General features: G+C 36.2%; 1 protein-coding gene across 1 annotated transcript in view; it reads left to right on the top strand.

Moving 5' to 3' along the window:
- LOC144436832 (CUB and sushi domain-containing protein 3-like) overlaps window positions 1-16,358 on the top strand; it is a 37,014-nt gene extending 20,656 nt beyond the window's left edge. The window contains exons 11-24 of the mRNA XM_078125691.1: window positions 4,159-4,338; window positions 4,679-4,858; window positions 6,079-6,258; window positions 7,296-7,478; window positions 7,807-7,926; window positions 8,609-8,721; window positions 9,274-9,493; window positions 11,125-11,236; window positions 12,075-12,242; window positions 12,795-12,990; window positions 13,451-13,514; window positions 14,351-14,450; window positions 14,636-14,667; window positions 15,424-16,358. Of these exons, the coding sequence (XP_077981817.1) occupies window positions 4,159-4,338; window positions 4,679-4,858; window positions 6,079-6,258; window positions 7,296-7,478; window positions 7,807-7,926; window positions 8,609-8,721; window positions 9,274-9,493; window positions 11,125-11,236; window positions 12,075-12,242; window positions 12,795-12,990; window positions 13,451-13,514; window positions 14,351-14,450; window positions 14,636-14,667; window positions 15,424-15,611 (2,036 nt within the window). The 3' untranslated portion in view covers window positions 15,612-16,358. The remainder of the gene's footprint in view (window positions 1-4,158; window positions 4,339-4,678; window positions 4,859-6,078; window positions 6,259-7,295; window positions 7,479-7,806; window positions 7,927-8,608; window positions 8,722-9,273; window positions 9,494-11,124; window positions 11,237-12,074; window positions 12,243-12,794; window positions 12,991-13,450; window positions 13,515-14,350; window positions 14,451-14,635; window positions 14,668-15,423) is intronic.
- The last annotated feature ends 1,237 nt before the right edge of the window (window positions 16,359-17,595 follow it).

Genomic DNA, 17,595 nt, shown 5'->3' with positions numbered 1-17,595 from the left:
CGTACGTGCACGTTGAAAAGCTGTGGCGATAAAACACTACCCTATGAAACCACATCGGTGACAGCAAACAGAGAATTCGAAGATCTTGCATTGCCCCACTGTACACAGAAGGTCTGGGTACGGTACCAAACCATGAGTAGACAAATAACATGACTAGGAAAACCACTGGCGATATTAGTTTCCAGAATAGTACACGTCTGTAATGATTTACACGGTTAAAATCTTAAAGGTAACAGATGTATAAAGTACTATGATATGACCACAGGGGCTTGAAATTAGTCTTATTTGTTTACAAATATTTGTTTTTGTTTGTTGTTTCCTTGTTTTGCTTTTAAAACATATATTTTCAATACAAGTTGCCATGTAATAAAGTAATGATTTGAGAAGCTGGTGTTACCTTTAGAAAAAATCAATTTTAATCATGTTTTAGCTAATTTTAATAAACAAGTTTACTGTGTCTACCGTATTAATTATTTATGAGTTATATTTCTCCTGAGCGCCCTCAACCGGTGACCCTTCCTCGTCCCACTCACCAATTGTTATATTATAATTCGTTTTTATGAGATTGTGATACATAAACTATTCTTGGCCCTTCTTCAGTTTAAATGGTCAAAGTTATATGTGAGGAATCGTTTCAAAAGCGCAAAATCTTTTGTTACTACTTGAATTTTATTGAATTGAACTTTATGTCACCAGTAAAAAAAATTATATATACAATAGCTATATTCTTTAATGCAATGGGGAGGGAGTTCCAGTGTTTCACAGGCTCTGTCTGTCTGTCTGTCTGTCTGTCTGTCTGTCTGTCCGTCTGTCTGTCTCTCTCTCTCTCTATTTCTGTGTCTAGATCTCTCTTTCTCTCTAGATTTCTATCTCGACTTTTTGGGAACATTCAAACGTCAGGAGCAGTCGTTTACTTTGTACTTTGTAAACTTTGTTCACTTCATTTATTACGCTTACATGTAATTATGAGGCAGTCAATAACCAAGCGAATGTGTGTCTGCCAACATATATCTGTATAAGTTACATGTAAAGTGTAGACAATATAACCATACAGTACAGTTGTAAAATAATGCATTGAGAGTAAAATTTGGGTATTGAAGACATTTTTCAAGCACTCTATGGCTTTTAATAATGTATATAGTTTAAAATGTTATGCCATTAAATAGCCTCCTACATGTCCTTATTTTAAAAAACTGGTAACCGCGTGACTGGGGTTATCTCCTCTCACATCCTCCCCACTAGCTATCATGGGGATGCTGTTTCTACCCAGAATCAAGATTGAAAGAGAAAACCCTGCTGGCTAAGTATTTATACGTACAGGTTATTAAAGTGGATTGGGGGGGGGGGGTATAATTATACATTAAACTGTGTGTAGCCGGGAGGGGGTGGGGGGCAACGAAAATAATTGTGTTCACTATGGGGTGACATGATTTATTTTGATAGCGCGAAGGGGGCTGCGAAAATAATTTCTCCCCAGCCCCCAGCCCCGGCTGTAAATTCAGATCCAAGCCCCCCCCCCCCCGTAAATCCATACGAAAGATATAGGTCTCTCTACTATCGTTTGTTTGGATTGTACATTTATATGAATAAAGTCACACCCACTACTGAGCTTGCTTCTCATAATGTCAATTTTGACCATCTCAGTATGCGCCATAACATGTTGACAAACAGTATGTAAACGTCGGTAAAGTACAATGCATTATTCATATATGAAGATGAAAATAATCAACATGTGTATACAGTGCATCTCTTTTCTCTACGGTAATGTAGATTTGTAGCTCACCTCCTATATGGAGTTTAGACTTTGAGACCTTTTGTAGTACTACTGTATTTGATATGCAAATTCAGCTGCGATGACTATACTTATATATAATTTCTATACAATCATACAGTTGATATATGTAGATTGTTATAGTCAGCAGTACACCACCTACAGGAACACAAGCAATTGCATTATATTGTATAGTAATTCAGTTCAGCAGAGTAGTACTGCTTGTATATGCACCATAATATTGGATATCATACAATATGGAACTGGTGTAACGGATGACAGAATACAACTTTTTAATGTTCGCTAAGTTTTGATGTTTTGCGAGGTCACCGTGAACTCTCTGCTGTCATGAATTAATACTTAGAACAAATGTTTGCATTTCGCGAATAATATTCTTCTGCGATGACAACGTTAAGTTATTATAAGATCAACAGTGTCAAATAATGACTGATTACAGACAGTTGGAAGAACAATGACGTGATCATATTGTTTATAGCTAGTTTTCATGTTTGTCAATATCATTTGCAATGAATTAAAGCAACAGCAACACTTCCGGTTTATTCATTTAAGGTGCTGATTATTTTATCACCCAATCATTTGAGTATTGTATATGTTATGTTTATGAGAATTTAATGGAATAATAAAGTTTAGATTCATTTTTTCCTTGGAAAAGACGGTCTATTAGGCGAAGGGCGTCCATGTGCTCCCTTACGTGGCTACTTCTAAATGACCCAGGTTAACCATGAACATTGTGTGTAGTTTAAGCTAATTCCCTAAAGTCCAAGTAACATTGGAGGAGGGTTACGTTAACAGTAGAGGTCATCCCCCCCCCTCTAATTGTTAAACTGGCATCGATCTGAGCTTAGGGTGATGTGAGATACACGCCTTGCTTCCCAAACTAATGTTAAGCGTTGTTGACTGTTTATAAGATTTCTTTTCTCTATTTTTATCAGCTGATTGCAGTCCATTACCTACGATAACACAGGCCACTAGTACGTGTACATCACCATATGTACATAGTGGAACCTGTACATACACCTGTAATACTGGTTATAGTCCAAGTGATGGATCAAGTTCATTTGGTATCGCATGTGTTAACGGAGTTTGGACTACTAGTTCTGTTACATGTATTGGTAGATAGGTGAACTTATTTTACCGTCAAATCAATCGCAAAGATACTTTATTGTTCAGACCTAAACCGTGAAATTTATCATATTGACTGGGGAAATTAATATATTTCATTGATCGACTGTCTCATTCGAGCCATACTAACGAGGCTATATAAAGCCTCAGACTACTTTAGTGGTTTGGGATAAAGCTTACAGCCGCTTCAGAGTGACAAAGGCCGTAGCCCTTATTTATCGTCTACCGGTGTTATGGAAAGTGTACTTACGTTATGTACTTTCGGATACATGACGTAAGTACACCTTCCATAACACTGGCAATGGATAACCTAAAATTCCATCGACGTACAGTAGAGGACATGGAGAAACAAACTTGATATATATCTTACAAAATTCAGTTGGCGTGGATAAAAATGATCTTCAGGAACACAAGCATCAAACATCTTAGTTTTTATTATCGCTGGGAGGATCGCCATTTCAATTATCATGACCTCTTAGTTCCAATGGCGGCAATTGCTCACTCCACAACGGACATATCTCCGAAGACCATTTTGGCAACTCTTCTACATTAGGCATATATGACCATCTTGTCTCGTACTTTGCTGATATTTTGATGAATCCTCCCGAACCCTTATTACATCGATTTATACTTCAAAAGTGTGGTTCTCGAACCCTGGTTGTCTGTTGTGGAAGGCGTCCCTTCCATCATGGAGCCATGCTTCCATCTTGTCTCAATGTCAGGCAACTGACTAAGTTTGTTTATGTAAATCACGATATTTTCTATTGTGAAAACTTTAAAATCGTATTGGGTACTAAGAAGAATGTTGTACTTATCAAGAAATGAAACTAATTGTTCGATAACTACGGATTCAAATATTTTGCTGCTGAAGGCAGGTAAAATTGAAATTGGTCTATAAATACTAACATCAAGGGCCGATCCTTTTATATAAATTGGCGTTATTTTGCCAAATTTAGAGTGGTCAGGAAATATACCATAGGAAAGAGAATAGTTAAATAAATATTGATTGTTTTATTCAGCTGACTGACTTCATTTGCCCCATCTGATTGTGGTAACTCTACATTCACCCAAGCATCAAGTTCGTGTACAGCACCTTATTTACATAAAGAAACACTGTCCTGTAATATTGGTTATCATACAAGTAATGGATTAAGTACATTTGATATCGCATGTAACGGTGGGGCTTGGAGTTCTCAACACATTTACATACTGATATCATAAGGACTTTTCATATTTCTTTCCAGCTGATTGTGGCACACCACCGACAGGAATACAAGCATCAAGTTTATGTACAGCACCTTATTTACATGGTAAAAGCTGTCAATACACATGTAATAATGGTTATCTTACAATTGATGGATCAAGTACAGTTGATATCACATGTAACAGTGGGACTTGGAGTAGTAATAGTGTTATCTGTATTGGTATGTATTTTTGGTAATTTAGCAATGTTTCCTTTTTGATCTTAGATATTCCATAGGTATTGGATTTTATATACGATCAATCCAATCAGTTTATATGATGCCTGTCATATTTATTTTTCAGCTGATTGTGGCACACCAACGACAGGAACACAAGCATCAAGTTCACGTACAGCACCTTATTTACAAAGTAATACATGTACATACACTTGTACTAATGGTTACCATACAAGTGATGGATCAAGTACAGTTGATATCACAATAATCAGTGGGACTTGGAGTGCGAGGCACACTTACATAGGTGATATAATACAGACTGGTCTTATATGTTTTTTTCTTTCAGCTGGTTGTGGCACACCACCTTCAGGAACACAAGCATCAAGTTCATGTACATCACCTTATTCATATGGTAATACATGTACATACACTTGTACTAATGGTTACCATACAATTGATGGATCCAGTACAGTTGATATCATTTGTAACAGTGGAACTTGGAGTTCAAGTGTAGTGATATGTATTGGTAGGTGGTACAGATTACTTGTTTATAATATTATTGACAATGGGTACTTTAATCTATAAAGTAATGAAGTATTTCGACATAAGCAATGACGTAAATAAGAAGGGAGAATAAACTTGTATACCTACGTATATTGTGCTCATAATGCAAGTTGTAGACCAGGTTCGGTCGATGTCACAAGCAGTAACGTAATAACATGTCTAAAATTCCAAAACATGTGATTATGAATTTATACAATGCCACAGATACGACACAAGTAATTTAAATTGTGTGGTTCCAATTACATTCAATTTTAAAATAGGTGGGGTAGATAGATTCTTTATTTTATGTTATTATATATATTTTTTTACGTGTGAGTGTCTACTTCAGGTTTTCCATTGTTTTCCAAATGGTCTATCAGATGTACAGCCATTACAGATTGGAAGAATAGTTTTATATTGTCTTTTTGAGTTGATGTCAGTTTCCGCATCCGCTATTTATTTGCGATACTTCACACACGATTTTCGCGATTTTGTTATTATATTTCTCGAATACGTAAAAAAAATTTTGGGTCGGCGTGCAAAACTAAGTGTGGTAGGGTAACCGGAACCAAACGACTTTTTTATTTGGCATTATACAACATCTCATTACAAGGACGAATACAATAACGAAATTTAAACACAATTTTTGACAATCTACTTTCACACTTTAAATTGGTTGTTCTACTTACCCAATCTTACCCCCAAGTTCATGCTTTCTATTTCACATTTCTACAACCCAGGGTTTCACCAACATGTAATCTGTTTAGACATCGATGGTAATCTCTAATTGTTAACTTGGTGACCAGTAAGAGACCATTCTTTTTTCTTCAGCCAGTTTGACAAAAATCTCTATACTGGCTGGTTTGCTACTGTATACTGATATAATATAAACATAATTTATTGATTGTTTTTATGCAGTTGATTGTGGTAACCCTACAGTAACCCAAGTATCAAGTTCATGTACAACACCTTATTCACATGGAGAAAACTTTAATATGATATCTCTTTTCTCTATTGTAAAGTAGATTTGTAACTTAATTCATATATACATTTTGGACTTTCAGACTTTGTATGATACTACTCTATTTGACACTCAAATTTACCCGCTATTATTGAACATTTATATCCTTATATTTACTAATACATCTGCGTCAGAAAAAAACAGACTGTCTAGTTTATGTACGTAGATTTTTCTCTTTTCAGCTGATTGCGGTACACCACCTTCAGGAACACAAGCATCAAGTTCATGCACAGCACCTTATTTACATGGTAATACCTGTACATACACCTGTACTAATGGTTACCATACAAGTGATGGATCAAGTTTGGTTGATATCACATGTAACAGTGGGACTTGGAGTAGTAGTAGTGTTATCTGTATTGGTAGGTATATTGTTTCATAAATTGAGTGATAATTATGAAGAAATTAAATGTTTCCAATTTAATTTGCCCCTTAAATATATGTTGGTACATGTTTTATGGATCCGGATGTAATGAATAATATGTTTTCACTTAAGGTAAGGCTTTTAGTCTACAGTATGTTACACCTTATCGCATGCATTTGGTATAAATTCACTGTTACGTACTTGCATCTCAAGCTTCCTTTTATTCAGGTGATTGTGGTACACCACCTGCAGGAACACAAGTATCAAGGTCATGTTCTCCATCTCCCTATGTAAATGGTGATACCTGTACATACACCTGTAATAGTGGTTATCATACAAGTGATGGATCAAATACAGTCGATATCACTTGTAACAGTGGGTCTTGGAGTAGTAATACTGTTACGTGTTTTGGTAGATGATTTGTTTTCCTGTAAATACGTACAGTTGTCAAAATAATGAAATACAGTTTTCAAACTTAAACCATTACATTCATTAGATTGACGGATGAAATGTATTTAGAATGTTTGCATTTGCATCGTTCCCTTACTTATGTACGTATGTATTATATTTCTGTCACCTTTCATTGACTGTTCAGATAATTCATTACAGGCATTGTGTACTTTTATTAGTTCCCGTACACCACGTCTTTAAATAGAAAATGTGTATTTAACACAGATTCAGAGAAGACAGTTATCTATATTAATCTCACTATATATACACGTCACACTCATACAGTATAAGCTAATACGTATCCACAGTAGTTGATGCATCTCACTGTTCCTTTTCTCATGACTGCAGTCCCCCATCTAAGTAAAACAAACATCAAGATAATGTTTTCAGCTCTTTCTGTAAGGGGTGATATATGTACATAGACCTATATTACTGGATATCATACAAGTGGTGGATTACGTACAGTCACAGACAAGTAAGTCTGTTGTACTGTTGATATAACTTGTAATGGTATACTAGAACTTGGCGTGCTGGATATATACATTTATATCATATGGATTATATTATTTTACTCTTTTGTTCAAGCTGATTGTGGTACACCACCGACAGGAACACAAGCATCAAGTTCATGTAGTAATTCAGCCCAGCTGAGTGGTACTACATGTACATACACCTGTAGTTCTGGTTATCATACAAGTGCTGGATTAAGTACAGTTGATACCACATGTAACGGTGGGACTTGGAGTTCTAGTAGTGTTATATGTTTTGGTAAGCACTCTCCATTTATGGAAATTAGAGTTTATATTGTTATATAACAAAGTCTAAATGCGAACGAAATTCCTATATATAAATGACATTTTAAAACATTACTTTCCAGTGCTTAGAAAGATGTAACAATTCGACATTCTGCCATGTTTGAATATATTTAAATTACACCATTCAAGTTTAAATCAAATTACATATAAAACAACTGTCAGTTTTATCTTGGAAGTCATACAAATATGTCGAGGAAAACAACAATCATTATTTCATAAGCTTTAGTCTTGAGGTACAATTATCGCAAGTAGTTTATACGTACATATGTACTATTTTCTAGACATTGATGAATGTTCAACCGTCAATCCATGCCAGCATAATGGTATCTGTATTAACAATCCTGCATCGTACACTTGTAACTGTGATGGCACTGGATATAGTGGAATAAACTGTCAAACAGGTCAGTAGAAATAATATACCACCTTTAGTTTGTATTTTTTTGTGCAAAAATATAACTCCGATCCTCACCCCACCCCCCCCCCCCCCTTGTAACAAGATTAAATAATATTTCTAAACTGCAAACAAAGCACCTGATCGATCGATGTTGACGACCTGTAATAAAAATGTATTGTTACATGACTTCGCCAGCACAGTGATCATTTAATCTCATGCAACTGGTAAGGACACACAAATTGACAGTGACATTTTCTTAACTTGTGGAAGGTTTAGCTGCTGTAGGGTCTAACACAGTAGAATTATTGTTGGTACGTGTACATTCCACACAAATATGACTGTTCAAGAATAACGAGATATTTACAATCAACAAATATTCATTGGTCCATTAATATTCTTCTAATAAATTTAAATAATGAAATCAAAATGTGCCAGGTAAAATGATCGTGCTGTCCAAATACGAAAGATTTGTTTAAGTACATATAGAACGGTTGCTGACAAAGAGATTCAGAACTAAAATGACAGTGAAAGTCCGAAGGTAATATTATGCTACATCTGTCCCTCTGCCTTCGAACTGTGTTTGCGCATGGGCAGGCATGCGGTAATACGAATCAGAAAACGTATCCCACTACATATAATTGTTTGTTTTTGAACATGCTAACTTAAAATGACTACCCCCCGTCTTTTAGATCATCTGAAACCAGAACAAGTGAGTCTCTGCTCTGGTAATGACTCGCAAACATGTAATATTTGTTGGCAAAGACCGAATGGTGTAACAAGTGGAACTATTGCTTATTACAAGGTAAATGAAATCATTTACAGTTCATGTCTTTCGTGCCTTTCGTGGATGATGGGTGATGGCAACCGATGCACGAACCAAGCAACAATTTCTGCCATGATTATCTCAATAGATATAGCTAAACAAAGAAGGTGTTGGTTAAATATAAATTTAAATATATGACATATTGAAATATAGGTACATGTCCATAAACCTCTATCAACTATAATAATTCTAATTTGCCTAACCCAAGCATCACAGGCCCGCCTGGAGAAGTAGGCATGTCCGTAAAATGAGAATTCCAGAATAGACACAGTAAACATGGCCACAGGAACTGATTACTACATGTAGTTTCTCCAATTACGAAATTACATCATTACACCCTGGTCAAACGTGTTATGTTATAACGCCACATGATTTATCTTTATCATATACGAAGATAATGAATGTTTTTATTAGATATAAGATACCACTGTGTAATTGCACTAACCTGAGAACCATGATCTAGAAATGATTTCCACTAGGTATGTATGCGACTGAAATAATCGATAATTGTTGGGGTTGTTTTTTTTGAAGGTAGAATACTCGGTGCACGTAAGACAGGGTGAAAGTGGTTTTGTGTCTGATATTGAAGACAGTGGATATTGGATCGTGCCAGGAGATGCTACTAATCATTCTGTTTATAAAAATGATCTAATTCCTTATTCTGATTATCAAATCAAAGTGAGGGCTGCATCACATGTTGAGGAAGGAGAACTCAGTAAGGAAACTGTTAGCTGTACAACAAAACCAGGAGGTAGGCTGTGAAAGTTCCAAATCTATGTCTACCGCATCAAATGTAACATTTCATCACAGATTCAAGGTTGTCTTAATGAACGAATCCTTTTAACTTAAAGGCATAGGTTCTTTAATTTCGCGATTTTTGAGTTCGGTTACTAAAATTGACAAAACCTATTTGGACTTGTTTCATACAAATGTTCACCCAGTATAATATTTGGTTTTATTTTTTTTATTTTCTTTCAATTGCTGTATTATCACCTATAATGTATCCAGGTAACGTCATCAATTTAATATTTATACATGAAAATTAAATGTACTGTTCATGGTACCATAATCGATATGACAGTACACCATAGTTACTTTGGAACGGTAAATGGTAAACGAACACTACGTTTCGTTCCGTGTACTACATATCAAATTCACGATTGAACCGTAAACTACCATTTCTTGACCCGTGTGACTTGACTGATGACAACACTACCAACATATCCATCTGTAGTAAAACCTACGCCCACCAACAAATATTTCAACTTCCAGTCTAACCATTCCCGATTCACAAGAGATATGTAGTGATGACGATTCGAGCTCGAGCTCTTCAATACGTATCTACATTAGGAGACCTCTAAGATCGACCCCAACTACAACATGTCCACAACGGGTTGACAGCCAGTGACTATGAGGAGTGGGCCCTCAGTATACTAAATCAACTACCAATACCTCCAATTCTAGCCCATCCAGCCGGGTCATTCTAGGACTAAAATGTTTACAGAGGTTCTCTGAACAACTGTTCAGAATTTTCCAATCTTACAGCGTAAATCTGTACCACCAGCCTATCAACACCCATTTCTAAGTGTTAGTCAAGGCCAAAACACCGAATGAACATCTCTGTGGCACAATTTATCACATCACATGTCGGGGAGTCCAAACGACCCCTTAGCGTCCGATTCCAGGAACATACAAAGGGGATAAGACCACCGGGAGTTGGGGCACACTGCAACAAGACTGGCCACAGTATGTCCTGGGATAACATCAAGAAGGTTCTAGCTAAGAACAGGACTGGTTAAAATGCAAAGTAGAGGAAGTCATCTACATCAGACAGAGAAGATCCATTATGAACAGGGACCACGCGTACGGATACCAACTACCATTTATTTATGGACATATCATTCTGCCAGTTCTGAGAGAGACAGTAACACTGAATAATTAAATCATTGCATGATCACGGATCGAACGTCACATTCGTTCCTAATTTACCAATCCATTTTTAAATTGTATTCCTTTTCACATAAATAACCCTTTTAGATTCACTTTAGATTCTCAAAGCATGTTGTTGAAACGTAACGAGTCGAAATCATGTTTAAAAGGATGTTTACTTATAATTTCTCTTCAGATTAAAACACTTTAGCCACAATTTAATGCGATGTTGTCTAGTGACACTGATTCATATCTGGAACACGAATTCATGATTAAAATACCGTCACAGTGTGTGCTAAGCCCAACATAATATTAATAATTGGCCTACAAAGAACACGTAGAAAGTGTTAATATTGATAACTAATGGTTTATTTTGATAAAAAAGATACAATAATCACACTTTCACTTAGACTATAATTATACTTTAATTCATTTATTTTCTGTACAATTTAGAACCAATCAAATCAAATTCAGCACCATATGTTACACTTGCCCGAAGAAAGATCATTTCCAGTGGGTTTTGGTTAAAAGTGAAAGCTTTCTCACAACGACATGGGCCTATCAGGTAAGTTTATATAGTAGTAATAGGTACTCAACAGGTATCTTCGAAGGGTGGAGGGGGGGGGGGCTATAAGATTAACCCGTTCCTATCCGTGTATCCTTACTTTATTCCGTATAATCGTGTGTCTAGTCATTGACCAGAACTAATAAATGTCATCCAAACAAGCATAAAGGTCAGACACTAGGAGGTATAGTATATATATGTTAAGTTATTTCTCAGCCTTAACCATTGTGACCACCAGTGGCCATATTTTTTGTAAATATTATACTTTAGGTCTTAACTCAAGAAAGTAAATACAAATGTACACAAAGACAATGTAAATCCACATCGTGAGAGAAGAGCATTCGTATTGGACTTTGATTTTTGACTTTGACTTTAAAATTAAGGTCGACTATGAATTGAACAACATACACCATACAAGTATTTGCACCAATGTTTATGGGATGCACCTATGTTCATAAATTTCACGTCAGAGATTTGACTTAACCTTGACATTCATGTGCAAAGTCAATCTGCTCAGTAACATCAATGTGAAGATTTGAACCTAGAAACATCAGTAAAGTATCTACGCATTTGTTTATGTAAGTAGTTCTTCAACTACACACTGCCGTGAATCTACTCTTCGTCTTCAAGGTCAAAAACGACTTTGTAACTTTGAAAATTTGGGATATGTGTACATCTTTCAAGAGTCTATATTTTACCAGAGGCTAGGTAAGATTTGTCATAACACACACACACACACACACACACACAAACACACTCAGACGCATAACATAGCCTTCCCTTACGGATGATACAAAATGAAACGGGAGAGCGTTATGTATAATTCAATTATTTTCAGTTGCTATGAAGTCATTGTTGTACAAGTGCCACAGAGTACACTCGACGGACTACCTGTTTTTGATACCTCGAAAGACCCGGATTTACTCTTTCCACCAAGTGATGTTCGTGGCTTTGAAGACGTGGTTGGATATCCTGGCTTTGCATATGTTGCCCTAAGAGTGAGGGGGTAAATTGTTTAACGTGTATCTATCTTCAGAGCCTGTTGTAGTCATGTAATAACGTTTTCTTCATTTTTAGCACAAATGACGGGTATGGCAATGACACGGTCAATTGACGTTGATCTTTACTATGTACGTGACAGTTTTCCTCAAGTTGTCCCATATGACTAGGGGTACATAATGATGACACAATAATGACATTGCATATCCCTGTGTGTTATAGACTGTAATAGCCTGCTTACTGCTGCACTCAACTAAAGGTGCTATATCCTAGCAAAAAAGTTGTAATGTTATGTATGTATTCATTTCGAGAATATGCTAACAAATTTGTTCAATTCAATTGTTCAATTGTCTAATAGCATATCACATGAATCCAGCTAACGTTATTATCTATTACAGGTATTTCAGCAGCTCTTGCATTTGTATATTTGGAAAAGACCATGTTTCGAGCAAACGACCAGCTTCTTATAATGTTACTCTTCGTACGCCTGTATTTTTCCACGTATATACTGGCAAGCATGAATAAAATGAGTTTCCAATGCGTTTTATTTTGATCTTAGGAATGCACTCCCAGGCGAAGTACTGGTCGGAGATGGTCAGACATCCTCATGTAGAGGTATGTCAAGCAGCAATTCAAAGAGAGGAACTACACACAATTCTTACGATGGTGAAGTTCTCAATGGTGAACTGTTGCCCAATACGTGGTATACAGCTTTTTTGAGGGCATATGTCGATAATCCAGATAACAGCAACGAGGTACATAAGCATTTCTTTCCACCACCACCTCTCTCTCAGTCTCCCTCCCCTCCCCCTCCCTCCCTCTTCCCGCCCTTTCTCTCTCTCTCTCTCTCTCTCTCTCTCTCTCTCTCTCTCTCTCTCTCTCTCTCTCTCTCTCTCTCTCTCTCTCTCTCTCTCTCTCTCTCTCTCTCTCTCTCTCTCTCTCTCTCTCTCTCTCCATTCAAAAATATTTTGGAAACCATGCTTATTAAAATCAACATATGCCGTGACAGGGACGCTTCACATAAAAGACATATTTCTAAACTACAAGGTTAAATGTCAAGGTATAGAAAACTAATACATTAGATTAATATTACTGAAGACATGAACAACCGACATGCAGACGTCCTTCGCGTGATGACAAACAATATTAAAATTATGGTTAGTTTATTTTCTTGTTTTGTTAAAAATCCATACGTCACATTTTTGTTTCCTACAGGTATGGTTTTCATCGAGTCCCTTTATGGAAATCTATCAGACTGCTGGTCAGGGTGAAACTAAAGGTAAAATTTACTGTGTCGAAACTTAAACGTGTGGAAAGAAATCGAGGAACACGAGTATAATAATATAATTATAAAATTGTCTATTAGGATTTTATATTTGAAAGGAGCGCACACGTTTCGTTGATTTTATTTCGCACGTCTCGTCTGAAACACATCTACGGAAAGACGACATGCATTCCACCGCGTGTGGTAGCATTTATGGGTAACGATAACTTTCATCTGATACAACCAAACCTAGTATGTGATTTCATGGGCTTTTCACTTAGAGGGACATGGTCTGGTACTTGGGGGTGGGGGTATATTTTGTCTTTTTCTTTCAAATCAAAAACATGTTCTAATACTACTTAAACTTGCCTAAGCATTAATATGACTCTTACAATGTATGAACGGAGGGAATAATAACATATTTTATATATGGGATGTTTTCTTAAAGTTCTTTTTTTGTTCGAAGATCTCAACTCTAACTCAAATGGAATAATGAAAAGTCATTTTGAATTTACGTTGTCTGACAAAGAAAGCTCTAGTTCACTTCACTTCACAATTTCTTTGGTTTTGAAAATAAAATGCGAAATAAGCTTTTGTTTGTAAAATGGCAAGTTTATTTGTTCATTCTCATCGTCAACAACGTCACGCAACTCTGTTGTGAGAAACAATGCCAGAATAAGATTATTTTAATTATATTTGTAGCACACAACCTCAATAGACCAATTCTAGATTAGTTTACAGTAAGTATTAACTGTGCATGCAATTACTGGAAAATGTTCAGTTTCTGTACGCCCTTATAGATTCAATGCGAGGACGTGTGAATGAGATGAACTATACTTTTCACTTTACAGGTTCAACGTCGTCTGCAAACCCTGTCGTAACTGTATTAATAGTGGTCATTGTCATCATAGTAGTAGGAGCTGTAATTACCGTACTAGTCATCTACATGAGGTAATTATCATTTTATTTCGTTTCTTGTTTTATCATGTCGATACATTCTCAAACAGCTAAAACAAACTCAAATCGAAAATTTCACATGATCAATGAGACTATTATTCAAAGATAAAGTGGTAATATGGATATGTTGAATTAACAGGCTGAATACACTTTAATTCAATGTTTTTTTTCTACTTCAGGATGAAAAAGAAAATAGCTGATACAAGTAAAGGTATTGACACTACTTCACCTCACTAACATTAACCATTTTCAATTGTCAATTGTCAATTCTATGATTATTTAAAAAAAAAAAAAAGAAGAAGAAATTTAACACTTAATTTCAACGGCATTGATAGAATTCCACACTCCCAATGGCGTAAGATGGACTATCTTACACAAGTAGGGAATGTTTTGTCTCAAGACATGCAGATACAAAAAGTACCCTATATATCAAGTGTGAGATATTACATAATTGAACGTTGGCGTGTGGGAATATTTTTCTTCTGTCCTATCTATGCTGGCAAACTTAATCGTTGGTCACAGAGTATTTGTTCGATTTCGTCAGGCACCCTCAAGCTGCTATGACGTGAGCAGACTAATTGTTACAACAATACTGTTGAAAAAAAGAGAAATACACAAAATCCATTCTTCCATCCATCCATCCGCCCCTATTGTGATAACAAAATATCTATTAGTTCACACACACACACACACACACACACACACACACACACACACACATGCGTATGCATAATTACATACATACATACATACATACATACATACATACATACATATATACGTACGTACATACATACGTACGTACGTACGTACGTGCCTACATACGGTACGTGCTTGCGTGCGTGCATGCATGCATGTGCTCGTACAGACAGAGAGACGGACATACAGGGTAGGAAATGTGTGTATGTCCTCCTCTTCAGTTGGGTTTAAAAGCCAATTGTATAAATTGACAATTCTATAGTTTCAGATCCAGAGGACAAGCCATACACAGAGTTAGGCGAAATGAGAGATAAGAGTGACTACATGGGACTTCAACCTACACAAGTCCAAGTAGAAGTTAACAATCAAGACACCGTCCCACAGTATGATTACGCCGATCCAACCCAAGATGGTGAAAATACAGACAAGTCATATTATGACACCATTGAAAAGTAGATATCAATAATTAATAGTAATGATACGCGGTGTGACAAAAATACATAATATACGTTACATATACACATAATTGCATTTGCGTCCGTTTAGCTTCGCAATTCATTAGATGCCATCATACTTGGGGGACATATTGTCAAGCATAAATTGAATTCGATAACACAATGTATGCCCGTTTTAATAAATAAGAAAGTTCATCAGTGTAATTATTTTTGAACTAATACCTACAGTCAAATCGACAGTTTGTTTTACAATCTTTACAGAAACTGTATTGAGGTAGTTAGTTATTAGTGTTCCGTACTGTTTTGTCGTCGGCTACACTTATTATACAAAGGCGCCAAAGTATTAAATTCATGAGTTATCAACTTGGTACTAGTAATGTCAAATACGACTAAAAAGATAACGTACTAGTGGGAACAGTCCTGCTACAGAACACTTGTTAATTTCTTCGTATACGAACGAATGGAGCAAACTAATTATGCCAATGTTGAAATGTAGAAGTAATAAGTAATAATTTTGAAATTTCAGTTTTTTATCAGGACTGCTGATGATTGATATCAGCATAAACAAATCTCTAACTTGTGGTTTAAAAAAAAGTACAAGGCACATTAAAATGCAGTGACGATTTGTATCAGTGCAATGTATTTCCATCTCATTGGGATAGTTTTAAGGTTTAGAAATAAATGTATGAATATGAAAAATTACTTATAATTAAACAATAATGTACGCCCTCCCAGCCCATAATGGACGAAAGCAAACTTTGAACGACATAATGGGCGAGGCGAGAGCCGAGCCCATTATGGAGTGCAAAGTTTGCTTGAGTCCATTATGGACTGGGAGGGCATACATTATTGTTATTATTTTATAGTTTTGCCAATGCAAGTGAATTTGTAGCCCGAGAAACGCAAAACAACGTATAATATACACAGCGCTGAACATCGTCTGCCATGTTCGGCCCGGAAGCTGAATACTAATCCTAGCGACACACGTACGTACATAAGCTTGTATTGTTATGCTCGTTCCAGTGCTGCGATGCCCAATAACGGAGTACATTATCAGTAATAATGTACAGCGATGACGTCACAAAATTCACTGGAATTGGTAATGCTATAATATAATTAAGGATAACGTGAAATTGTTGCCATTCAAAATGACAGCAAGTCCACTAGGATAATAACTTCGTTATTAACTTCATACCCGGATGATTGAGAACATTTATAGACTTATATTGAACGATTACTGTTTACAAGGGAGTGGTTTATTCATGTTTACAAATGTTGCAGTATTGGCAAAACTGTATAAAAGTTTAAAACAGAGAAATGTTTATATTGATTTTGTTATTGTTGTTGATGGTTGTTCTTGTTGTTGTTGGTGGTAGTGGTGGTGGTTGTTAGAGGGATGATGATGATGATGATGATGATGATGATGATGATGATGATGATGATGATGATGATGATGATGATGATGATTGATGGTGGTGGTGGTGGTGGTGGTTGTGGTGGTGATTTTCAAGTTATTTCTAAATCTTATTGACTAGCAGTTTATACATCTTCTACCCAGTCCTCCTATATCTTTGTTAGCAGGCTGTCGTTTATGGTCGAATGAGAGATTGGGGGAGGGGCTGTCCAAAAATGAATATGAAGTTTGGGTAACTCCAAACGCTCACAGTCTAACATTCCCTTCAGTCAGGTACAAGTTTAAGTCTCCGTAACCTGGCCACATTTGCCTGAGTAATATGTCCTTTCGTATATGGTCATGTATAGATCATTCAAAAATGGTGACGTTCCCACTCCCCAGTGTGTACACGTGGAGTAGCAAGCATGTGATTAAGACCTCGATTTGATTTTTCCTTTTGTTGAATCAAACGTGCTTTTCTGTTGTCACACACACACACAACCAACCAACCAACCAACCAACCAACCAACCAACCACAATCAAATTCTAGATCACCTATAGTTTTTTTGTAATTTTCTGGTGACACCGAAAT

Source organism: Glandiceps talaboti, chromosome 6, assembly GCF_964340395.1.
Source record: "Glandiceps talaboti chromosome 6, keGlaTala1.1, whole genome shotgun sequence".
Classification (NCBI taxonomy): domain Eukaryota; kingdom Metazoa; phylum Hemichordata; class Enteropneusta; family Spengelidae; genus Glandiceps; species Glandiceps talaboti.
Note: the sequence above shows the minus strand (reverse complement) of the source record. Positions and strands in the feature narration are given on the sequence as shown.